Source organism: Heloderma suspectum, chromosome 6 (genome assembly GCF_057233095.1).
Source record: "Heloderma suspectum isolate Gila_16-S chromosome 6, 16-S_ref, whole genome shotgun sequence".
Lineage (NCBI taxonomy): Eukaryota > Metazoa > Chordata > Lepidosauria > Squamata > Helodermatidae > Heloderma > Heloderma suspectum.
Window position 1 is genome coordinate 3,739,984 of NC_139463.1, and position 25,518 is coordinate 3,765,501.

Below are 25,518 nucleotides of genomic sequence, written 5' to 3' on the forward strand. Positions count from 1 at the left end.
AATAAACTTTCATTTTTGATTTGTTCCTTCAAGTCACACCACTCTGAGTTTCGTTTGTTTCCAGAAAAAGGGTTAGATGAAACTATGAAAGAAACCAGCCATAGCCTATGAATTTACACCCACTCACACACACACAAATGGAAGGTTCTGGCCTCATGAGGAGGAGGGTGGTGGCAGCATCCCAATAAAGGTTTAGAAAAAGATTTTCTAAAAAAAGAAAGAAAGAAAGAAAGAAAGAAAGAAAGAAGAGGAAACCCCATCAGTAGTGATTGCTGAAGCTAGACTTGAGGCATTCCTTCCACAAGCACTCACTTTACTATCTCAAGGAAGAGGTTGAGAGAATATAGAGTTACTGAACACAGAGGTAATCCTCTCCAGGGTCATCCCCCACTGTGAGGGGGTGGGTGGGGCGGGGAGCTCGGAGTCCTGGGCCCGAGGTTGGACCACGGTCTCAGACCTTGGATCCAGGAATCTGAACTATCCTATGGTCCCCCAGATGCTGTCTAGGGGCCATATGATTGCTCTCTAACTAGAATTCCATAAACATATAAATGAAAAATGAATTCCATAAACATTCCATAAATATATAAATGAATGAATGAATAGAATTTCATAAACACAGCACTCAGACATCTCCTGAAGGCGGCCAGGACAGGGACGGCAGGGCTGCATCCAGGAGAGGACCTCTTGGAGATCAGCCCCCTCAGGGAGACTGCAGGCCCCCTCCGAATTGCAGCGCCCCTTTCCTGAAAAGAAAAACAAGCCCTTCCCGTACAGAGAGGCAAGGGGAAACGTGCATATGGGATTCTATCCAACCGACCCACAAGGGGTGGGGGAGGGCTCCCTAGCAGACCCACTCAACCCCTGACTTGGGAAGCTCCCCCTCTTCTGCCCTGCGCCTCAACCCTCTCTCTCGCCCCCCCCCCCGATGTCAGCAGTGGACTGATGGAGCCATTCGAGCTCTGTGGCCTGGCGCCGAGGCCTGGACGGCCCAAAGCCCTCAGTGCGCACAGGGCCCTGTCCGACATGGCGCAACGTGTTAATTATGTGTAGAAAAAATAAGGAACATATTCTTTTATTACTTAAATCAGTTTTAATTGTGTTTATAAGCCACCTTGAGTGCCATTTTTAGGTAGAAAGGTGAGGTACAAATCAAAAAGCTACTGAAATAATAATAAAATTAAATCGAAATCCAGTATTTGATAATGTCCCATAGTATTTAACATTCATTTCAGAGCCATAAAAATATACCCAAATGGGGTATCTGTGGGGTATTTTATTACCCCAAGCCATTTCCCAATGGATCCTGGGTGATAAAAGGCCTCACAACCAGAAATGTGTCTCTGGTGTCAGAACAAGTATCTTTTAAATTCAAAACAAAATATTAGAAAAGTATCATAAAATGTCAAGGTAAAACTTTAGGTAGAACTTTATTATTACTAAAAACTTCTGTCTCTTGGTCCTGTGGGGTATTTTTCTAGCCCACGATATTTAAATTTCTGTCTTTGGTGATGGATATTTTTCCAACTGAAATGCTATGGTTTGTGCCACCCTCCTGACACTGAATACTGAAACCTGCAATTAAAAGGGCATTTGGAGTAGCCCTTTTGACCACCCGCTTTTAACAGGGTCTTCACTTTTACTTTTCTGTCTAACATTCTTTGATCTGTATGATGAGAGTTTTCAAATTGGATTTGCTTTCGAATCATAACATACATAATTTAAGAACATATCAATTTGATTTCCAATCACATGGTCTGGTGGGTGAACGCTGCTTGTGGCGTACGCAATGGTCATGTCCCATGCATCAATAAAACCCACATCCAGATCCCGAAAAACGTCCTTTGCTGCAAGGTACTGGGCGTAGCCATGGAAGTCACTGAATCGCTCCTGGTCCACATCCATCTCCCGGATGTTCTCTCCCTTGATGATGACTCGTGTGTCTGGACTCCTCAGGAGAAGGTGCTGGATGGCTCCCCGGACACCAATTGCCCTGCGGATGAAGAGCTCGATGGGGAAGGGGCGGAAGTGCTGGCCCAAGGCGATGACAATTGCAGTATCTTTGTCACCTGCTATGTTGTCGATCTCCCGAGCAACGTAGTTGTGATCTCTTGTCAGATATTCATGCACAGTGACTAAGGGATGGTTATGCTTTTTCCACTGGATTTGAATGTTTCTGGCCATGTCCACAGCGAGCAAATTCCGGTGTATCCCCTCTCCATGTGTGTCAAGATACTGAAGTGCTAAGGTAGGAACAGACACAAAATCAATACAGGTTTTTGATAATTGTCCTATAAGAAATTACTGGGATATATGTTTTGAGGACAGTCTACCAAATGGTTGCTTTATGCACTTGGATCCAACAGGGATGTTTGTTTTATGGATAAACATTTTAAGGACTAGATTTCTTTCTCCTCCCTGATTAGCTTTTAGTTTCTATTACAGTGATTTCACTGCTTTCTTTCTGAATATTTTACAGGCCTTCATGGAACTCACACAGAGTAGAGAACAAATCCCTTCTGGGAGTTCCTCTTGGTAGAGCCTCTAGTCTCCAATACTGTTACTTGCTTGAGGGCTACAAGGCTGCAGGAAAGGGCAGCGTTGGTCCACCCAGCAGACCAAGGAGCTGCAAAGCCAGTGGGAGCTGGTGCTCCTACTTTCCCGGCAAGAACATCATGAGGAGGGAGGGAGGGAGGGAGGGAGGGAGGGAGGGTGGGAAGGAGGATGGGCAGCTTACACAAACCCACCCAGCATGAGCTGGGAGCTTGATCTCCAAATAGGACTCCATCAGAAGTTCCCTTTGCACAATTGGGGCAAGTGAATGAGCAAGAAAATACATACACGAAAACATTCATTCATTTTTGCATATATTCATGTGACAGCAGGAGACTAAGGAAATACACTGATTTCTTGCAGACCATCCTATCAGAATGATACCAGCTTCAGCTGGTTAGCATGATCTATACCATTCATCCATTCATTAATTTCGCAAAATCTTGTCATTTTTTGCTGAGCTTTGCTGACATCCAAGGCAAACTTCTATAATAGTAGTTTCAGTAACTAGATCGATTGTTAACACACATCAACCCTATAGCCATGTTGGGTCAAACAGCTGCCTAAAATCTAATCCAGTAAAGAAAGACTGGAAAGCTTTTGAAACCATCAACCACAGTAGCCTTCTGGACTGTTTATCTGGGTTGGGCATAGGAGGCACCGTGTTATGGTGCTTCCAGCTCATCCTGGATGAATGGTCTCAGGATGTAGCTCTTGGGGACTTCTGCTCCACCTCATGGCCGTTGGTCTGTGGTACGCGACAGGGTTCCATCTTGTCCTGTATGCTTTTCAACATCTAAATGGAGCTGCTGAGGGAAGTCATTTGGAGCTTTGGTCTGAAGTGTCACCAGTATGCGAATGAAACTCAGCTCTACCTCTTGTTTCCATCGAATGACCCCAAGACCACCTCCTGAATGGGTATCTGGAGGTGGTTTTGGGACGGATGAGGGCTAACAAGCAGACACTGAACCCAGAAAAGTCAGAAGCACCGTGTGGAGGAAAAATGACTAATATGGACAAAGGATCACATCTGGTCCTACAAGGGGGCACACCCCTCCTGAAGGACCAAGTGCAGAGTCTGTGTGTGCTCCTGGACCCGGCGCGAACTGGGGAAGCTCAGGTGGCAGTGGTGGCTGGCTTAGGCTGGTACACCAGTTGTGACCCTAGGGTCACAACTGGTGACCAAATAGGGTCACCAGTTGTGACCCTATTTGGAGTGGAAGGATCTTGCCTGAATTATTTTTGCTTTGGTGACAGCCAGCCTGGGCTAATGTAATGCAATGTATGCAGGGCTGCCTTTGAAGACAGTTCGGAAGCTTCAGCTGGTGCAAAACACAGTCAGCCAGAGATTGGTGGTGGCCAGGCGGGCGGCTCATGTGACACCAGCATGTATTGCAGTGCATTTCTGAGCCCAATTTCAAGTGGTGGTTTTAGCCTTTAAAGCATTACATGGTTTGGGCACAAGTTATTTCAAGGACCGCCTTCTCCTGTACCACCTTGCATGCACTTTGAGGTCATCAACAGAGCCCCTTCTCACGTGCCCACTGCCAAGTGTGGTTAGGCTGTTGAGTACAAGGGAGAGGGCCTTTTCAGTGGTGGCCCTACACCTCTGGAATCTTTACAGCAGGGTTCATTAGACCCCTTCTTTGGAGGACTTCAGGAAAGCTCTGCAGACCCATCTATTCTCCCTGGCCTTCCCTTAAGTCTGGGCCAGTGGTAATTACTGGTAAGTTGTCTTTTTTAAGTTGTTGATTTTAATTAGCAATAGGTTTTGATTGTATTGAGACATGTTTTACAGACTTTTGAAAAAATGTATCCACTTTGTGTGGTTTCTATTTTGTATGCTGTCTTGAGGGGGTTCTACCTTTAAAGGTGTCATTTAAATAATTTTAAATTTAGATTTCGGATTAGGATGAGGGCACAGAATGGATTCTGGATACCAGAAACAAGCAGATACATGTTAGAGGGAACAAAGGTATGTGTACATACTGTTCACATTCTTCATGAGATACTCTATCCACTGTCGTGACGTTGAGTCTCCCAGGAGGTAAATCATCTTTCCTTCCAAACAGGTGTAAATCTGATCCAAGGTGCTGGAAGTGGCCATGTTGCAGAAAACGGGGTGCCATTGGTTTTTTAACACAAAGCCACTGGGAAATGGGGAATTTACCCTAAACCTACATATCTTTCTTTCCATTGTCCTGTGGCCTGGTAAAAAAAGACAAATAAAAAGCAAGAAGCAGCACTGAAAAGAAGGTGCCAGTGGCTGGACAGTGCCCAGGATAATCAGTGGGAATCTCAAAGCCCCAGGATGTAGAAAAGTAGCCACCTCACAGGTAACATTTCATTCATTCATTCATTCATTCATTCATTCATCTAAAACATTTCTATCCCGCCCTATATCATTAAGATCTCAGGGCGGCATACAGATAAACTCAATGTAAACGATATAAAACAATAAATAATTTAACACCTAAAAACATATTAAACTATTAAACAAGCTAAAACCAGTTAAAATCTAAAACAATAAAACAGTTAAAACAATGTGCTAGGGAATGCATTTAGCCCTCAAAGGTTTTGGTAAAAAGCCATGTTTTTACCTGGTGCTGAAATGAGACCAATGTCTGTGCCAATCGGGCCTCCAAGGGGAGGGCATTCCACAACTGGGGTACTACAGCAGAGAAGGCCCTCTTCCTTGTCCCACCATAGTGTATATCTCGTACTGGTGTGACATAGAGGAGGGCCCCTCCAACAGATCTAAGTTCTCGGGCAAGCATACGTAGGGAGAAGCAGTCCCTAAAATATTGAGATCCCAAACCCATCAATTCTACCCCTGACAAACCATGTGCCAATTCTGAAGGGGGAGCCATTTTTTGGAAAGGTCCTAGGATGGAACAGCACTAGAATATTAATACATTTCTTATAATTGTTTGGTATACTGCTTCCACCTCAAGAACTTTCTGAATGGCTCACAGGAAGTAAAAGAACTGAAACCAGCAGAGCAGCCTAAGCGTCCAAGCACAGAGAGAGAAGGAGAAGACTCGGTGACCTCGAAGGGCTGGAGGAATAAGGGCTTCAGCACAGCCTTTCTTGTTGGTTTTCCCAAGCAGAGGCAGGATCGAGGGAAGGAGGGGACTATGGCTAGGCTGTCCTTGGGTGCTTCCAGATGTGGCTGTTATAGTGCCATTGCCCCATTCATGGAATTTTACAGAGGACCCGATGATGTGATCTTCAATGTGTAGCCCTCCCCTGCTTTACCTCCTCTTCTCCCATGGTTTTTTTTCCCCCCTAGGAAAAAATCCATTGAGGAATTTTTTTCTCAATCCATTGAGGAATTTTTTCCTCCTTACATTGAGGAAGGAAAGATGGAATAGCTTTTTATCTGCCTTTTATCTGTTAGTACTCAGAAGCCTCCACCTGGACGCACCCTGGGCTGGGAGAAAAAACAGAAAATCGAACTCACTTTCACAGGGTACAACACTAATGTCCCCAAAAGTCTGAGGAACTGCAACTCCAATGTTAGACCTTCAAAACAAAGAGCAAACGGCCATTGTGTCAAAACAACTCATAACATATCAACCAGCAAAACGGCTACTGGTTTATCGCACCAAATTCTCACATCTAACTGGTACTTATCGGAAATGGAAGTTTGGCTAGAAGCATCTTGGTCTGATCTAGCAAGATGAGTCCTATGTTCTGATTGGAGACAGAAGGCAAACTGCTTAGAGATGGCCCAGGAAAGATCCCAGCATGCTCCAGCTGTGGAGCAAGAGAACATCATAGTGTGCACCTGGTAGAAAACCCAGAGGACAGCGTTCAGACTCCAGCTCCTCCCAAGGGCACCTGCGGATCAGCTGCGGCGCCCCTCTTGCACGTGTCGTGGCCATCAGAGGCGTGGGGGTGGCAATGCACAGGAGGGCTGTCTTGGGGCAACACCCAAGTGGGGCCTCCCTGCCCCAGGAGGTTATGTCCCCTCCCTCTTTATCTGTGTTCTGCCAGCAGAAGACTCATCTCTTTCGTTTCGGCGAGGGGTTGACTCTGCTGTTGCTTAATTCTATCTGTCAAAGGGTAGTTTTGGTTCTTGTGTGTTTCCTGCTACTTTTAACTTGTTAATGAGTTTTAATGGTTTGCAGTCATTCCAGCCCACAACCCCCCAGGAATGGAGATGGGGATATACATCACTGGACCTGTTTTTCGTATATCTCCACCGTCTCCTCCAAATGCATCATGACACCACCATTTGAGAAGAAAACTGTCCTGGGTTTGAATCCAGAAGAGAAAGGGCAATGTTCACCCCATGGTGAGGGTCTACTCTAGGTAGGATTTACATTGGGTTCAAGCCCATGATCCCAGGGGGTGGCAGATGTGGGGAAACTGAACTGAATTCCATTTTATTAATTGAAAAGTTGTCACCCCCTTTCATTCATGGAAGAAATTAAAGTAAATTAAACTCAACTGAAAATAATGTGACCCTGGTATAATGCCACTGGAGGTGAATCCAGAACGTAGCTGATGGGGCAGCTGGCATGGCTTTTCCCTTATTTACTGTGATATAAGCAGCCCCATTCCTATGCAAAAAGCTTACGGGATGTTGCATCAGTCATATGAGATGGACCCTTGGCCCAAAACTTGGGCCACAGCTGAATAGCAAACTCAGTTTCGCAAAACATTGTTTCCCTCTTTGGAAGCTGAAAACAGGCTTTAAACCCATTTCAAAAAATACAAATAGACTGGTGGAGTTTAAACATGATTTCTACCAATGTCAACACCTCCATCTGATTTCAAACAACCCACACTTGTGAAGCAGGGGTGGGGGGTGGGACTGGAAGAAAATGGGGCAGCGGCTTCACCTCTTTGCAATCATTCCAGCCCCCAAGAATGGAGATGTAGCGACAACTCACAGGACCCTGCTTTGAAATACCTCAAATACCTCAATACCACTGCCTCACCACAAACACGACATGACACTGCCATGCAACTTTATGACGGTTTCTGAATGCAGAAGAGAACGAGAACAAATGCTCTCCCATTGATGGCCAAGACAGGGGACAAGGCACAAGGCCAAGACAGGGGACAAGGCTGACCTGGTTCTCAGACACTGATAGAGAGGATCCATGTTAGTGTGCATCTACCCTGGAGTTATCTAGGGCCTTCAGACTGCCCAGGGGCTCAAGGGAGCAAATGCACAGATCAGTTTCTGTCCTAAACTGAAATGTCTGAAGGTTGAACAGGAAAGTAAATACCTCTTTAAAAGGCTCTGTTCCACATCTGTGAGATATGAGATGGGTGTGTTGTAGGACTTCAGGGAGACGAAAGCTTCGCAAGACACTTTCTTTGGTTTCACGCAGTAGAAGGCCTCCTGGTCTCGTTCATCTAGATACTCACAGAGTTGTTCCTTTGTTGTCATGTTAAAACCACATTCAGTGAGGACAGCTGATGTTCCATTTAAAAATTTGCCCGCAAACAAAATTTTGTCATAGCCTTTCTTCCTCGCTGCCCACAGTGCAGAAGCCCCTTCGCTGGGGTGGATGAGCAAGAGGGAAACACTGACATTACCTTCCCAAGACAGGGTGAAATTGACCAGGTACGTCCCATTCCTATAGTCTTCGATAAGCCCAGAAGCTGCGGCATTCAGACTCGATGAGTAGATCCTTGCTCGTAAGAAGTCCCCTCCGTACTCCTTCCTCTTCCCCACGTGGTCGTACAACTCCAGCCGAACCATCAGGTGCTCCCCAACGCAATAAGGGTCTTTGCGGTGCAATATGGTGGCTTTGCTGTTCTTGGCACTTGTGGTGTTTTGAATATGGGTGAAAGCAACACTGGGCATCAGCCGGTCCAGTTGTGTAAGGATGTCTTTTACTTCTTCCTCCTTTTTTATCCATGCCATCTTACTACGACTGTTGTCTTTCACTGGCCAAATCTGGCTCCTGTCATCCTTTAAGAAATGTACGTTTCTAACATGTTCTGAAGGTTTGAGGTCTACAGAGGCAAAGAAAATTTAAAAAGTCAGGCCTAGAAGCCTGCAAGGGGGGGGGCGTGTTGGGAGAGGGCAGCCCTGAGAAGAGTAGTTTCATTTACCCGGTTAAGTTTCATTTTCCTGAATTATGTTTCATTTCTCCAGGTTCGAAACAGTACTTTCATTTTGGGGGAAGGAGGGACTAAAAAGGGAGAGAGATCCAATGACAGAGAGATGAAGACCAGAGCAGGAAGAAAGAGCAGGAAGAAGCAGCCTGGAGAAGTCTAAGTGCAGCTAGGGTAGAGGAACTTGCATTTTTGCAAAAAAAACCAAAACCCTTTTCTGTCTCTCTTAATGCATTTTGTATCAATCAGCTCTATTCTGTAAATCAGGGGCTCCAGGTCATAAGGGGAACCCTGACACATGCAATAGTATTAAATAGGAATCATGGGTTGTTGTTTAATTGTAGGTTGTTTTTATGTGCAAACCCTTCACTGTGGTTTAACTATGGGTTGTTAACCATGAACAACCCAGGAAGAGAACCTATAGTTTGTTATTGGTTACTTAAACACACATAATAACAATGCATGATTCAACAACAACCCACGATTCAATGACAACCCATACTCAACTGTAGTGAACCTGTACTCTGGCATGTTGTTATATGTGAACCAGATCATAGTATTTTCTTTATTGCCTTAATAAACATTGTTGTCAACGTGTGTGTTTTTCTGACATTATTAAGAAAAAACTCTCGATACAATTAGGAAAGTTAAAATTAAAAAGTGTTTACCAATAGCTCCAGGAACTTCGTTTGCTTCCACTTGCTTCATGAGACCTCTGAAGAAGGTACACTTGAGAATGAATGGAGAAAGACCGAGTTACAAGTAGGGCTGGCTCAAATTGACAAAGACTAAGGGTTCAATTCTATGCATGTTTTCACAGAAAACAGCCCTACAATTCCCAACATGCCCCAGCCAGGGGGATGCTGGGAGTTGTAGGGCTTTTTTCTTTCTAAACATGCATAGGATTGCACCCTAATTCTCTCTTGTTTCTCACATGGTTGAAATAATTCCACTATGTTTTAAAATGTAAGGCAAAATTCTTTTGGGGGGAGTCGAATCAGAGCAACATTCAAATGCAACAGAGTTTGCCCAGCAGTCAGCCATCCTGGACTATTAACAAGTTGTTAATAGCATTGAGGATTTTATTTATTACATTTCTATACCATCCAATAGCCAAAGCTCTCTTGGCGGTTCACAACAATTAATAGTCTTAAGCCTTGTTATGTTAAGGGGGGTGGGAGAAAAAGAAAGAGAGATCTACCTATTAAGAACGTTACAGGCATAGCTTGCTGACACTGATGTGCATCTTATATTTTCCCTATTGTTACAAAAAAAAAATGCCAGCATTCCAACAATATTGACATGTAATGGGATTTGGCCACAGCCACAAAACTTTTCCCTCAGTATGTTTACTCACATGTTGATCCCAGTTTGAAGAGATGAGAAACACTTTGCACATGCTCAGTGAAACTGCAAATGTCTTATAGATTGAAAGTTACTTAATAAAATGTCCCCCTGTGCCAATCTTCAACAAAGCATAAAGTCCTAGGTGTGATCAGTTAGACAGTGGAGTAACACTTCAAACACTGTCTCTTTCCCATTCACATTTTTTAAAAAAATGACCACCATGCTGATGGTCACGATGCACAACATAGGCCTTGCATGCACAGAAGTGGATCCCATTGGCCTGGTTTGCACAATCACTGCAGCAAACGTGTTGTGGCCTTTGACAAAATTCACTGGAAATTTATGTCTGCTGAGTAATTTTGGCTCGCCTGTAAAACTTGTGAGATGGGTCAGAATTTTATATTCAGCCCCAAGAGTCAGGGTTATGAGCAATGGTCTCTTTTCAGCTTTCTTTTCACTTGGGAGAGGAACCGGACGGGGACATCCACTTCCCCCACTGATATTTTACATGTGTTTGGAACCTCTGGCTTGTGCTATTAGGCAGAATAGTAGCATCACCGCTTTGTGCACGATTGTTTAGCATTTTAAAGGGATTCTTTATGATGATGGCCTTGTATTGTTTATCTGGGAACTCCAGTCATCTGTTCTGGCTTTGAGGCAGTTGACTGGTACTTTTGGCGGTTCGTTTGGCTGTTGAGTTAACTGGTCAAAGTCTGAAGTGATGCTGAATGGAAGACTAGATCTCGTAGTGTATTAGCTGGCTGGCAATTTTGATCGTGCCTGGATGTTTTAAGCTATTAGGGAATACTTACTCTCAGAGACATATCTCAACTTTTCACACTGAATTTAAGTTGACTAGTGAGACTTCACAGGGTTTAGATAGTTGTTGTTGCTGTTGTTCAGTCGTTAAGTCGTGTCCGACTCTTCGTGACCCCATTGACCATAGCGCCAGGCCTTCCTGTCCTCCACTCTCTCCCGGAGTGTGCTCAAGTTCATATTCATTGCATCGGTGATGCTATCTAGCCATCTCATCCTCTGCTGTCCCCTTCTTTTGCCTTCAGTCTTTCCCAGCATCAGGGTCTTTTCCAGGGAGTTTTCTCTTCACATTAGGTGGCCAAAATATTTGAGCTTCAGTATCTGTCCTTCCAATGAGCAGTCAGGGTTGATTTCCTTTAGGATGGACTGATTTGACCTCCTTGCAGTCCAGGGGACTCGTAAGAGTCTTCTCCAGCACCAGAGTTTGAAAGCATCAATTCTTCGGTGCTCAGCCTTCCTTATAGTCCAGCTCTCACAGCCATACATTACTACTGGGAAAACCATAGCTTTGATTAGACGGACCTTTGTCGGCAAGGTGATGTCTCTGCTTCTTACTATGCTGTCTAGGTTTGCCATAGCTTTCCTCCCAAGGAGCAAGTGTCTTTTAATTTCATGGCTGCAGTCACCATCTGCGGTGATCTTGGAGCCCAAGAAAATAAAATCTGTCACTGCTTCCATTTCTTCCCTTTCTATATGCCAGGAAGTGATGGGGCCAGATGCCATGATCTTCGTTTTTTTAATGTTGAGTTTCAGACCAGCTTTTGCACTCTCCGCTTTCACCCTCTACAAGATGCTGTTTAGATCCTCTTCGCTTTCTGCCATTAGGGTGGTATCGTCTGTGTATCTGAGGTTGTTGATAATTCTCCCGGCAATCTTAATTCCGACCTGTGATTCATCCAACCCGGCGTTTCTCATGATGTACTCTGCATATAAGTTAAATAAGCAGGGCGACAATATGCAGCCTTGTCGTACTCCTTTCCCAATTTGGAACCAATATTTACGTAGAAAGATTTACGTAGACTACAGCGAAAATAAGGGCAACGCTTATCGGAGAATTTCACCGCCGATTTCGGGGGGCCGAATGCATTGGCGCTCGGCCCCCCGAAGATTCGGGGAGACATTCTCCGCCATCCCTAGCAGGGTGACAATATGCAGCCTTGTCGAACTCCTTTCGCAATTTTTAACCACTCGGTTGTTCCATGTCTTGTTCTTACTGTTGCTTCTTGACCCTTGTACAGGTTTCTCAGGAGACAGGTAAGGTGGTCTGGTACTCCCATCTCTTTCAGAATTTGCCACAGTTCGTTGTGATCCACACAATCAAAGGCTTTAGCGTAGTCAATGAAGCAGAAATAGACGTTTTTCTGGAATTCTCTTGCTTTCTCCATGATCCAGCGAATGTTGGTAATTTGATTTCTAGTTACTCTGCCTCTTTGAAACCCAGCTTGTACTTCTGGTAGTTCTCAGTTCACATACTGCTGAAGCCTAGCTTGTAGGATTTTGAGCAGACATACCTTGCCGGCATGTGAAATGCGCGCAATTGTACGGTAGTTTGAACACTCTTTGGCATTACCATTCTTTGGGATTGGAATGTAAACTGACCTTTTCCAGTCTTATGGCCACTGTTGAGTGTTCCAAATGTGTTGGCATATTGAGTGCAGCACTTTAACAGCATCATCTTTTAGGATCTTAAATAGCTCAGCTGGAATACTGTCATCTCCGCTAGCTTTGTTGTTACTAATGCTTCCTAAGGCCCACTTGACTTCACTCTCGAGGATATCTGGCTCAACTTCAGTGACTGCACTATCATGGCTATCAGGGACCTTCAGATCTTTCCTGTATAGTTCTTCTGTGTATTCTTTCCACCTTTTCTTGATCTCATCTGCTTTTGTTAGGTCCCTGCCTTCTTTGTCCTTTATCATGCCCGTCTTTGCACAAAATGTTCCCTTGAGATCTCCGATTTTCTTGACAAGATCTCTAGTCTTTCCCATTCTATTGTTTTCCTCAATTTCTTTGCATTGTTCATTTAAGAAGGCCTTCTGTCTCTCCTTGCTATTCTCTGGAACTCTGCATTCAGTTGGATATATCTTCCCCTTTCTCCCTTGCTTTTCACTTCCCTTCTTTCCTCAGCTACTTGTAAAGCCTCATCAGACAGCCACTTGGCTTTCTTGCATTGCTTTTTCTTTGGGAGGGATTTCATTGCTGTCTCCTGAACAATGTTACGGACCTCCGTCCATAGTTCCTCAGGCACTCTGTCTATCAGGTCTAATCCCTTGAATCTATTCCTCACCTCCACTGTATATTCATAAGGAATATGATTTAGGGCATACCTGAATGGTTTAGTGGTTTTCCCTACATTCTTCAATTTAAGCCGAAATTTTGCAACAAGAAGCTCATGATCTGAGCCACAGTCAGCTCCAGGTCTTGTTTTGACTGACTGTATAGAGCTTCTCCATCTTTGGCTGCAAAGGACATAATCAATCTGATTTCGATATTGACCATCTGGTGATGTCCATGTGTAGAGTCACCTCTTGTGCTGTTGGAAAAGAGTGTTTGCTATGACCAGCGTGTTCTCTTGGCAAAACTCTATTAGCCTTTGTCCTGCTTCATTTTGTACACCAAGGCCATGCTTGCCTGTTATCCCGGTGATTTCTTGACTTCCTACTTTAGCATTCCAATCCCCTATGATGAAAAGGACATCTTTTTTTGGTGTTAGTTCTAGAAGGTGTTGTAGGTCTTCATAGATCCGATCAACCTCAGCTTCTTCAGCCTCAGTGGTTGGGGCATAGACTTGAATTACTGTGGTGTTGAATGGTTTGCCTTGGACTCGTACCGAGATCATTCTATTGTTTTTGAGATTGTACCCCAGTACTGCTTTTCCCAGCCTTTTGTTGACTATGAGTGCTACTCCATTTCTTCTAAGGGATTCTTGCCCACAGTAGTAGATATGATGGTCACCTGAATTAAATTCACCCATGCCTGTCCATTTTAGTTCACTGATTCCCAAGATGTCAATGTACAATCTTGGCATCTCATGTTTGACCACCTCCAGCTTACCTTGATTCATTGATCTGACATTCCAGGTTCCTAAACAATATTGTTCTTTACAGCATCGGATTTTCTTTTCACCACCAGACACATCCACAGCTGAATGTCCTTTCGGCTTTGGCCCAGCCACTTCACTCTTTCTGGCGCTACTTGGAAATTCCCTCTGCTCTTCCCCAGTAGTATATTGGACACCTTCCGACCTGAGGGGCTCATCTTCCGGCATCATATCTTTTAGCCTTGTGATACCTTCCATGGGGTTTTCTTGGCAAGAATACTGGAGTGGGTTGCCATTTCCTTCTCCAGTGGACCACATTTTGTCAGAACTCTCTGCCATGACCTGTCCATCTTGGGTGGCCCTGCACGGCATAGATTGTGGCTTCACTGAGTTACGCAAGCCCCTTCGCCACAACAAGGCAGTGATCCATTGAGTTTGAGGGGCATGGTAAATTTACTCAAGATGAATATTGTCCCTTGAACTGTTTATATTATATGTGCGATTCCTCTATCTATACCTGGCAAATATTTCCAAAAACTCAAGGCTCTGTTTTGTAATGGTTTTTTTTTGGGGGGGAGGGGTCCCTCCTGGCCATGAATATCCTTGAAAAGAATGCAACTTCCAATGAAAGAAGATGGGTTTGGCTTTTTGGATCTTGCTTTATAACATTAGGCCTATGCTTTGACCAGTGCTAAATTTTGGTCTTTTCCACTTAGATCAGATTTTCCACCTTGGACAGTTTTTGAATTTTCTTGTCTGGATCCAATCTCTAAATAGATAACATCAGATTCTCAGCATATTAAACCACATAGGGTTCCTCCCATGGTTACAGCTGTTACAGATGTGTGGCATATCAAATCACGTGAATTCCATTTTGATCCATTTTTTTCGTGCTAAATTGACTCTATGGGGAAACCCGGATTTAAAACGATGAAGTACAGGCTGAAGGGGCAGGATTGCAGCTTGAGATCGATAGGCATATAGTCAAGGAACACCTAACTACTTTGAATGAGTTCAAATCTCCAGGGCCAGATGAACTGCATCCTAGAGTAATAAAGGAACTGGCAGAAGAACTCTCAGAACCGCTGTCTATTCTCTTGGAGAAATCATGGAGGACGGGGGAAGTGCCAGATGACTGGAGGAGGGGTAATGTTGTCCCCATCTTCAAAAAGGGTAAAAAGGAGGAACCTGGGAACTACAGACCAGTCAGTCTGACATCAATCCCTGGGAAAATTCTGGAGTGGATTATAAAGCAATCTGTCTGTCAGCACCTTGAAAACAATGCAGTGATTACTCGAAGCCAACATGGATTTGTCAAGAACAAATCCCACCAGTGAATCTGATCTCCCACACTGAAGGCATTCAAGATAAAGCTGGACAGCCACTTGTCAGGGATGCTTTGACTTGGAATCCTGCACTGAGCAGGGGCTTGGACTCCATGGTCTTGTAGGCCCCTTCCAATCCTAATATTCTATGATTCTATGAAAACCTGGCAAGAAAATGTTTTTGTGGTGGACTTGGACGGATAAGTTGATAAGTCAACTAGCAGGTGCTGATGATGAGTTTTTGTCAGTCTCTGCTTTTTGTGCCAAATATGACTTGCCAGCTATGGCTGAGTGGCAATTCTTGCAATTGCGACATTCATTCATTCATTCATTCATTCATTCTTAATCACCCTTCTGGCTGGTCACCCAGCTACTCTGGGCAATATACAATAATACAAACAGTTTAAAAACAATAAAATTACACATAAAACATCATTTTCTAAAATTTCCCTAGCTCACCCCAAATGCCTGCCTGAACGACCAACTTTTCAACACGTGGCAGAAGCTCATTAAAGACGGGGCATGGCAAAGTTCCTTAGGGAGGGAGTTCCACAGAGTGGGAGCCACCACAGAAAAGGCCCTCTCCCTCGTCCTCACCAGCCTAGCTGTCCTGGCTGATGGGACAGAGAGAAGGCCACCCGAGGCTGATCTTGTTGAGCGGCCTGTCTGGTGTTGTTGGAGGCACCCCTTAAGGTAGGCTGGGCTGGAACCATATAGGGTTTTAAAGGTCAAAACCAACACCTTGAATTTGGCCCGGAAAACAACTGGTAACCAGTGCAACTCCTTCAGCATGATGTGATCACGTCGGCGGCTGCCTTTAATCAGGTGAGCTACCACATTCTGCACCAGCTGCAGCTTCCGAATCATCTTCAAGGGTAACCCCATGTTGAGCACTTTACAGTAGTCTAGACAAGAGGAGACCAGGGCATGTACTACCGATGGGAGCAGATGGTCGGGAAGGTAGGGGCACAGCTGCCGTATCAGATGGAGTTGGTACAGCGCTGTCCAGCTCACAGCTGACACCTGAGCCTCCATAGACAGCTGGGAGTCTAAAATGACCCCCAGGCTGCGGACCTGGCCTTTCAAGGATAGCCATACCCCATTCAACACCAGGTTGACATCCCCCAACCTCTTGTCTCCCACCAAAAGTACCTTGGTCTTGTCAGGGTTCAGCTTCAGCTTATTCCTCCCCATCTAGCCACTCACCGTCTCCAGACATTTGGACAGGGATTCTACAGCCAACTTTGGTGAAGATTTGAATGAGAGGTAGAGCTGCGTGTCATCCGCATATTGATGACACTGCACCCCAAACCTCCTGATGATAGCCCCCAGAAGCCAGATGTTAAATAGCATCGGGGAGAGGATGGAACCCTGTGGCACCCCACAAGTGAGCGGCCACGGGTCCGAAACCTCCTCTCCCAGTGCTACCCTCTGGCACCTGCTGGAGAGGAAGGACCTGAACCACCATAATATGATGTCTCCAATACCCAACCCCTCCAGGTGGTCCAGGAGGATACCATGGTCAACGGTCTCAAAAGCCGCTGAGAGGTCAAAGAGAACAAGGAAGGAGCATTCACCCCTATCCAAAGCCCTCCTCATATCATCCACCAAGGCGACCAAGGCCGTTTCTGTCCCATGCCCAGGCCTGAAGCCCAATTGAAATGGATCTAGATAATCGGCTTCTTCCAAGTGTGCCTTCAACTGTATCGCCACCACCCAATCGCCTTGCCCCAAAATGGCAGATTCGAAACTGGGCAAAAGTTGTTCAGGACTTGGGGATCCAAGGAGGTAGGGGTGTATGGATTCTCCACTGTCTGTTCTGGTGGGGAATCCATGGGAGGGGAGGCGATCTGTTCCTCCCCCCTGGAATCCTGCAGAGCAGCTCCGCTGAACTAGCTTGGGGACCACTTACCTTCCCTCCTGTGAGCCAGAGCCATTCGCCTCCTCCCTGTCCTTGCTGATTGCCATGTCATTTCTTAAAAAAAAAAAGGCATTTGGCAGGATGTACGCATAGCCTTATATGCAAAATAGAGCCGTGAATCTTGTGTATAAGCCTATGAACACATAGACTTAGACGCAAGATTCATGACTCTATTTGTGTCTAAGTCTATGGGCACATCCTCCCGATCGCCTTTTTTTTTTTTTTAAGATATGGCAATTGGCAGGGACAGGGAGGAGGCGAATGGCTCTGGCTGGCAAGAAGCAGCCAAGTGCCGTTCCGCCGCCAGTCCTCCTGGAGCAGAGGTAAGTGGTCCCGATCCGCTGCGGATTCCTGAGGCCAGATTCCAAAGAATCTGGCCTCATTTGAATCCACAGCGGATTTCTCTGACACCCCTACAAGGGGGACTTCTTTAACAGCGGTCTTATCACTGCCTCCTTGAGAGCTGATGGCATCACTGCTGCTTTTGCATCTTCAGAGCTTCCTTTGCTCTTGGAAGCACTTATTGGGGCCGATCAGTTATATTGACCCATGAGCCATGTTTATAAATATTTATTATTGGTGAATAAATGTGATATACAGGGTCTCAAGCAGGAATGGAATAGGGAATTAGATTGTTTCATTTTGCCTAATCAATGGATCACCACTTTAGGTGACGTGTCTATGGATCTCAGCCTCTGTGGATCTCAGGTCTATGTATCTGAAGTGTCTTTGGATCTCAGGTTATTCCTTATTCAATAAAAACACTTGTTCCATGTCTATTGGACACCACAATGTCTTTTAATAAGAGTTTTTCTAAGTTGGCTAATTGCTGGCGGTGTAATATAGCTAATGCTTCTTTTAACTATATCTTTTGGCAATGCTCAAAAATCTTTTGGGGAGGCAATTATTATATGGATAAACCTTGTATGGAACACTCTTTAATATTTACTGTTGTACACATTCTCTTAAATTATCTGCCTGCTTCCTGGAAGTAAATGCATAGTCAACACAAATGGATTCTCCATGCCCTTTTCACAGCGAAAAGACTGATATTGCAACATTGGAAGGATAAATGCTCACATCCTATAATACAATGGATTGAGGACCTAATAATGCTTTCAAGAGTTGAACAGGTGGTATATAGATCTCGTTTTTGAATGAACACTTATATGGATATTTGGCCTGCTTTTGTTGAAGTTTATGGGTAATTCTTAGAAAGGTGTATGTTCATATATAGAGTTATAGATATATACACACATTTCATAGGCATGCATTGAAACTGACATTTTCAAATCTATGTAGCTACATTTTTTTCCTTTTTTGTTTTGCTGAAATTTTACAATAAAGGATTGTTTTTTAAAGAATAACCCTAATCCCAGATTAGGGATGGATGATAAATTTGTTTCCATTCATTTTTTATCAGGATTTACCCAGTCTACATCTTTCAGACTGAACACGGACTCGGAAGCAATCTGTGGTTGAAGTCTGCACATTTCTGAGCTTGCAGTGTGATCTGTAGACCCTAAAACTTGCATCCACACAGGAAAAAAAGGTACTTATTTATTTATTTATTTATTTATTTATTTCATTTCTATACCGCCCAATAGCCGAAGCTCTCTGGGCGGTTCACAAAAACTTTTGAAAAATGTGTGCCAATGCTCTTTAATAATTGGGAGAAGAATGCATTCATTTCAAAGATGTGCACAATTGTTCTGACTGGTTCTAACTGACACCCAGAGAGCCCCACTGACATCGGAACTACCAGCTTCCACTGCTTGCATCTGATGATGATCCAAAACGTTATATGGGAGGGAGAATGCTATTGTGTTGCGTCAGATAAAGAGAGAACCATCTCTAGACTTTTGTTGATGTGATTTGTACCACCTTTCTACCAAAAATGGCTCTCAAACCTTTTGTATGCAGGCCGTTGATGCCTCGTGATAGCTGCTGGCTGCCATCAATGTCCCATTTGCTTGGGCAAGAGCTGCAGCGAATCCTTTTGAATTGGGGATGTATCCAGAAAAGGAGATAGAAGTCTGAATACATGCAGCTGGTTAGCAAGCAGGAGCCTGGGAGAGCTGCAAGTTGCTTGCTTAGTGGTGTGCAGGACCTGGCATTGCTTTAAGGATCAGCATTCTCCATCTGGGATGCTTCTCTCTGCCCCTTCAGGATGTTTGAACACCCCAGCTGCCAGGGGTGATTTCTCCTTTCATACACAACACTGGCGTAATTGCTGGCTCTTTAGGATTTGGCTCCACATCCCAAAGATCCGTAAACGTGGAAGAATAGACAGCAGCCTACATCCGCACCAGAGAACACGGAGTTAGGAGATCTAATATGGCAAAGCCTGTCACACTGCATCTTGTCTGAATACGGCCAAATGGCACGCGGGGGGGGGGGGGATATGCTTCAGTAATGCCACTTGGCCAGGAAACCTCTTCCCTTCATTCCTGGATGTTGTTCAGGATTTCTTTGGTTCAGATTGAGGGTGGGCAACTGGTGGCCCCCAGGTGTCCTGCCCTACAACTCTCATCAGCCCTGGCCAGCATAGCTAATGGTGAGAGATGATCACAGTTGTGGGCCAAAATATCTGTTGTCTGACCCAATTTAGATCTCCAGTCCTTGTTTTGTGGACCACAAAACGAGTCACGAGGTACAGAGATGAAAGGGACTAGGTCCCAGATTTCCATCCACCCACCCACTCTCTATATACTCACACACTCTATATACTCACACACACAGCCATCATGGCTCTTCAGACTCTCACAAGTCTTACAGTGGGAATTATTGGCAATTCTCAATATCGCCATATGCCCATTTTAGTAGGCCTATCAGGATTATTCCAAATTATTTCCAAATGTCAGGCACCAGCAACAGGGGATGACTGTCCCAGTCTTGGCCCCTGTGGTCTTCACAGCGAACATCTTGCTGTCCACTGTGGGAAAGTGAGTGCAGGGTTATAGGGACCTAACGTGACCAGATGCAAAAGAGCCCAGAGCTCCCGCACCATTAAGACTTGTGCGAGAGAGGGAATTTCACCAGTGCAGCTTGCCATACAGTGGTAGGGATGTCAGAGAATTCTGTGATGGATCTCGAAATCCATCGTGGAACAAAGCCCCCGCCCCCCAACCCACGAAATGCACACGGGACGAAGTCCCCGCCACCCCCAACCCACAAAAGGCGCGCGAAACGGAGCACTTACCTGCTCCCGTCCACGCTGCTTTGCGAATGGCGGCCATCCTTCGTCTTCATAGCCGTGATAGGCTACTTAAATACTTACGTAGTCTATCACGGCTAACGCAGACCCCTGCTACACTGCATCCATGCCCCCCATGGCATACTTTTTGCTTCTTTTGCCCTCCTGAAAGCATCAGAGTTGTGATTCCAAGAACAGAACTTGAAAGCCTCCGAGAGGCAATCTGCAAGGCCTTTCCAATCTGCAAGGTTGCCTTGAAATCAACTTTCTTTTCTTAACTGCCAAGACTTTTTTTCTGTTTAAAGATCAAAGATATAACCTGACCTGAGTTTCATCTCCGACCTGCCACAGATCCCTGTCAATGCCCATTGATTTCAGTGACAGTCAAGACTTCTGGTACAGCTGAGAACATCTCCAGATCACAAAGACAGATTAGGAAGGAATGGATTCCTTTTTCCTTTATATTTGGGAGAAGCGGAGTTCAAGAGGCAGAAATATTTCTCCCTGCCCTGTTAAGTCACAGTTCTTTGTCCTTAGATAATTATGTATAAGAAGTCTGACCGATGAACTTGGGATGTCAGAGGAATCTGTTTGGGGGGTGGAGCTGGATGAGCTTTCATCCAGCCCCCCCCCCCCCACCGCAGACTTCGATCTGTTTTCCACTAACTGGCCTGACTTGGTCTGCAGCAAATCAAACATGGATTTTCCATGTTTTATCATTTGCTCAAATTATGGCTGAATTTTGCATGACTGCAATTTGCGCAAATTACGTAAATTTTGGCCACAATTTGTGCACATCTCTATTTGCACAAATTAAGGCTTAACACAAAAAAAATATGCACAAAGTCCCTGGAAGGCAGGGAAAACCCACGACTCAGATCACAAATGCAAGCTGAGTGGAGCACACCACGGAACTCCACTGAACCCCAAAGAACTAGATTTCCAAGCAACAGACATTCCTTCATTGTACAAGCAAAACCTGCAGAGTTACAGCTAGCTCATCTTCTTAATTACTGGCATATTTACTGGCCCTGGAGATTTGCACTCATTCAAAGTAATTAGGTGTTCCTTGACCACATGCCTATCGATCTCAAGCTGCAATTCTGCTCCTTCAGCCTGTACTTTGCCTTTGCCAGGGGGGGTCATAGACCCTCGTTCGGGAGAAGACTGAGCCAAAGTAGGAATTGAGCACTTCTGCCTTTTCTTTGTCATCTGTTATCATTTTGCCATCCTTATTTAACAGCTGAACCACCATTTCTTTCCTCTGCCTTTTACTATGGACGTAGCTGAAGAAAGCTTTTTTGTTGCTTTTAGCATCCCTCGCTAACCTCAGCTCGTTCTCAGCTTTAGCCTTCCTGATGCCATCCCTGCAATTCTGTCCTACCTGCCTGTACTCTTCCTTTGTTGCTTGGCCTTCCTTCCACCTCCTATATGTGCCCTTTTTTGTTTTCAGGTCATCTCTAAGCTTTTTGTGAAGCCACATTGGCTTCTTCTGTTGTCTTCCACCTTTTCTTCTTGTTGGAATGGTTTGTAATTGTGCCTTGAGAATTTCCTTTTTTTAAAACTCCCACCCATCTTGGACTCCTTTTCTCGTTAGAGTCGCTTGCCATGGGACCTTACTTATCATTGTTCTGATTGTTTATTAAAATCAGCTTTCCTAAAATCCAGGGTATGGGTTTGGCTAAACTTGGCTTTTGCTTCCTTTAGAACCATGAACTCAAGTATAACATGGTCTCTTTCCCCCAGAGTTCTTGTAACTGCTACTTTACCCACTAAGTCATCTCTGTTGGTTAGGATCAAGTCAAGGATAGCCAATCCTCTAGTTCCTTCCTCTACTTTCTATAGGGGGAAGTTATCCAACATACAAGTCAGGAATTTCCTGGAGGGGGGGGGCATGCTTTGCAGAATTTGTCTCTCCCAACAAATACTGGGGAAATTGAAGTCCCCCATTACTACTACATCATTCTTCCTTGAAACAGTTGCTTTTCAAAAGTTTCATCCTTGTCTTCTCCTTGATTGGGTAGCCAGTAGTAGACTCCGACCACCAGGTTCCTTTTATTCTTTGCTCCATTTATTTCAACCCAGATGCTCTCAGTGGGGCTGCCAAGCTCATCCTCCTGTATTTTTGTGCAGAGATATGTATTTTTCACATACAGTGCAACCCCACCTCCCTTTCTGTTCCTCCTGTTCTTTTTGAACAAGTTATATCTTTCAATTGCTGTATTCCAGTCATGAGAGTCATCCCACCAAGTCTCAGTTACACCTTTCAAGTCATAATTTCCCTCTTGTATTAAGAGTTCAAGTTCATTCTGTTTGTTTCCCATACTCTGGGCATTAGTATATAGACACTGAAGACCATGTGCTTCATGGCCTGGCTTTCTTCCTACATGTTTGTGAAGACTATTATTGGGCGCTATTATATCCCCCTGTCCCTCCAGATAGGCAAATTTAAGAAAACAATTGGCTAGGCAGGGAAGGTTTAAACTTTCCCTACACATGGGTTGTGGTCATAATCCTGTAGAAATGATCAAGTATTAGCAAAACGTCAGCTTTGATTAATTTATGAGAGGGACTCTAACTGATCAGTTAATTGGAGGCATTCACATGCCTCTTTTCAGCTTTATGAAGGAGTTTGCTATCGGAAACAGGGCAGGGATTCCTACCTTAGTCTTGGTTGTGAGATGGCAGGTGAGGATCATGATCGCTCCAAGCAAAAGGGCCAGGAAAGCAAATGGCCTTCTAAGAGGTGCCAAAGACATTCCAGTCACCTCTGCAAAAGATACAGAGTTTTCCTGTCACCACCTTTGATTTCAAGCCTATTGCACCCAAGGACACTGCACCAGCGGTATACTCACATTATTGTCCTTTCCTTGTAAGAGTAGAACAAATGCGGGACTAGGTCCCCCCAAATGCTAGGAGTTGCTAGTGGGGACAACTTTTCAAAAGGAGTAGCTAACATCATGGGGGAGGACAGATGTATCCAGGTTTTTGAGGGCCCTTGGGCAAGACAGGCTTAATGAGCCCCCTCCCTCCGGGAGTCCGCCTTCTCACCGCCATTGACACCAGCTGCTCTGGCTCCTCCTCCTCTCTCTCATCTTTGCCGCCACTGTCTTGCTTGGCAGGCAGACAGCCAGGGAGTGACGAGGCCGCAGCATCTGCTGCTCCTCCCTCTCACCACCACTGTGGTCTGGGCCAGAGGCAGAGGCAGGGGAACATGAAGGTTGCAGTGGTGAAAGGGAGGATCAGGTCCAGGGGGCTCTTGTCCGTGGGCCCTTGCTAGGGTGGGGGCCCTTGGCAGGTGTCCTACCAGCTCTGAGCATATCCACAGCAGCGGGGAACAGCAAGAGGGGAAGGCCCTTGTGTGTCCCAAAATGGAAGACAGAACAAGCTCAGGTGCCTGAATATACTTTTTATTATGCCCAACGCCTTTTCGAAAGGACTTTCCGTCCTCGGGGGCTGCTATAGAAATATCATTGCAGAATATTAATAAAGGTTTAAAACACTCCTAAAACCTGTAAACCTGTATAAAAAGTTTGTTGTATTCTAGTAGTTGTGTGCTCTTCCTTGTTTTGAGTTGTGAAGAGGTTTGTCGCTAGAGGGCCCCAGGAAGAAGATAGAAAGAGAGAGGGAGAGGGAGAAAAGGGGAAGAAAGGTGGAAGTGAGGAAAAAGAAATAGATAGAAAATAAGGGTTTAGAAATGAAGTGTAATTCTCATTACATCCAGATGTTGTTTCTAGGTCCTTCTTACTGAGAAGAAAATACAAAATAATTAAGTGCGGAATGTACTATTGCATTTAGGAAGCTTCTCAAAGAAGAGATTCTTAAACCTTGCAAAGCTGACATCATAGAGCCTACGGATGCTTCAGAATGGGTCTCTCCCATTGTCATAGCAAGGAAGGCTGATGGCACCATCCGCATGTGTGTAGACCTGAGAGACGTGAATTCAAACATAGTGGTGGACTGTCATCCTCTGCTTAACATCAATAAATCCTTTTGTATTTTCTTCTCAGTGAGGAGGACCCAGAAACATGGGGAACAGGGAATGCCTCTGGGGCCGGAGCCTGCCCTGAGCCACAACCCACCGAGTCGCTCTCAGCTGGCCTGCCCCAGAACCGTTTCTCTCTCTTGCCCCCTTCCTTCCTTCCTTCCTTCCTTCCTTCCTTCCTTCCTCTCCTCCCCGATGTCAGCAGCGAGAGGTGAGAGCAGCAGGCAGAGTAGCAGGGCTACGTGGACCTGCTGTCTTTGTGCATCTCCCCCTTCCTTTTGCAGGGGGGAGCTTGCCGCAGGCGCGGGCTGGGCCAGGGGAAAGGGAGGGCCGCAGGAGAGGAACCAGCCCCCTGTTTGTAATTGCTCATCCTCTGAGCATGTGCCAAATGCCTTTCACTCGCAGAGAGAATAAGGAAATACTGTCAACCCTCCCTCCCCCATCCTGAAACCTGTGATTCAGGCTAAACAAACGAAGAATAATGGAGCGCAGAGAATGTGTGTGTGTAAAAGAACAGTGTAATATGCATGTTGGCACTGATGTCCCATGGAAACACTTTCTGTGCTCAGCAGTGTGTGTGTGTGTGTGTGTGTGTGCGCGCGCGCCATGATGTGCTTGCATGCAATCACAAAGTCGTGAATTTTATGAGGCATTGATTGAATTACATCACATCGCCCTCACCCTGCTCCCCGCAAATTAGTTGCATCTGTAGAACAGTTGTTATACTTGCAGTACTTTAGGCATAATAATATAAAATAATTGGAATGCTTTGTAAATGAAGTATAGTATCTTTCCTCAGGGCTACATGAGATTTTTGGTCCGACGTTTGCTGCTGCCCTCATTTATTCCATGCCAAAATAGCCCAGGTCCATCTCTAGGTAATATAGCTGTGACTCAAAGCATTGCTGCGCTCACAGAGGGGCTTTTCACTGAGAAGTTTTCAACTCCACCTTCCAGTGATGACTGCTTCTTGATGACCCCCACAAAAAGCTCCCCCAACCCCAGGCTGGAGTGGCTCACCATGAAGTCAGTGGCTCAGGGGGAAAGGGGAGGGAATGTTCTTATGTTACATACCCAGTTCTGCCTGGCCCGGCTTCAAAGGGCGAAAACAGCTTCTCCCGTTCTTTCCCCAAACTTGAATGAGGCGTCTTTTTTCCAAGCACAAACTACTCTGTCAAAAATAGCAGACTCTCGGGGAGTTTGGTAATAGTTCCTGAACAAACGTAGCATGCGATAATCTTTTGTGGACTAAAG

At 45.1% G+C, this 25,518-nt stretch overlaps 1 protein-coding gene across 3 annotated transcripts; it reads right to left on the bottom strand.

The window, feature by feature from the left end:
- Nucleotides 1-1,066: 1,066 nt before the first annotated feature.
- Nucleotides 1,067-25,514, bottom strand: LOC146340383 (NXPE family member 1-like). 3 transcript variants are annotated; one of them, XM_084860635.1, is made up of 7 exons: nucleotides 25,339-25,514; nucleotides 22,943-23,049; nucleotides 9,303-9,363; nucleotides 7,797-8,532; nucleotides 6,017-6,078; nucleotides 4,543-4,761; nucleotides 1,067-2,243 (listed from the first exon to the last, which is right to left on the bottom strand). In XM_084860635.1, exons 2-7 carry the CDS (start codon nucleotides 23,036-23,038, stop codon nucleotides 1,684-1,686), a joined length of 1,734 nt encoding a protein of 577 aa, XP_084716761.1. In that variant the 5' UTR covers nucleotides 23,039-23,049; nucleotides 25,339-25,514; the 3' UTR covers nucleotides 1,067-1,683. The 3 variants fall into 3 exon arrangements, with proteins under 3 accessions (XP_084716761.1, XP_084716759.1, XP_084716760.1); XM_084860633.1 differs by lacking the exons at nucleotides 22,943-23,049; nucleotides 25,339-25,514 and adding exons at nucleotides 18,514-18,611; nucleotides 18,994-21,166; XM_084860634.1 differs by lacking the exons at nucleotides 22,943-23,049; nucleotides 25,339-25,514 and adding an exon at nucleotides 18,994-22,280.
- Nucleotides 25,515-25,518: the final 4 nt, after the last annotated feature.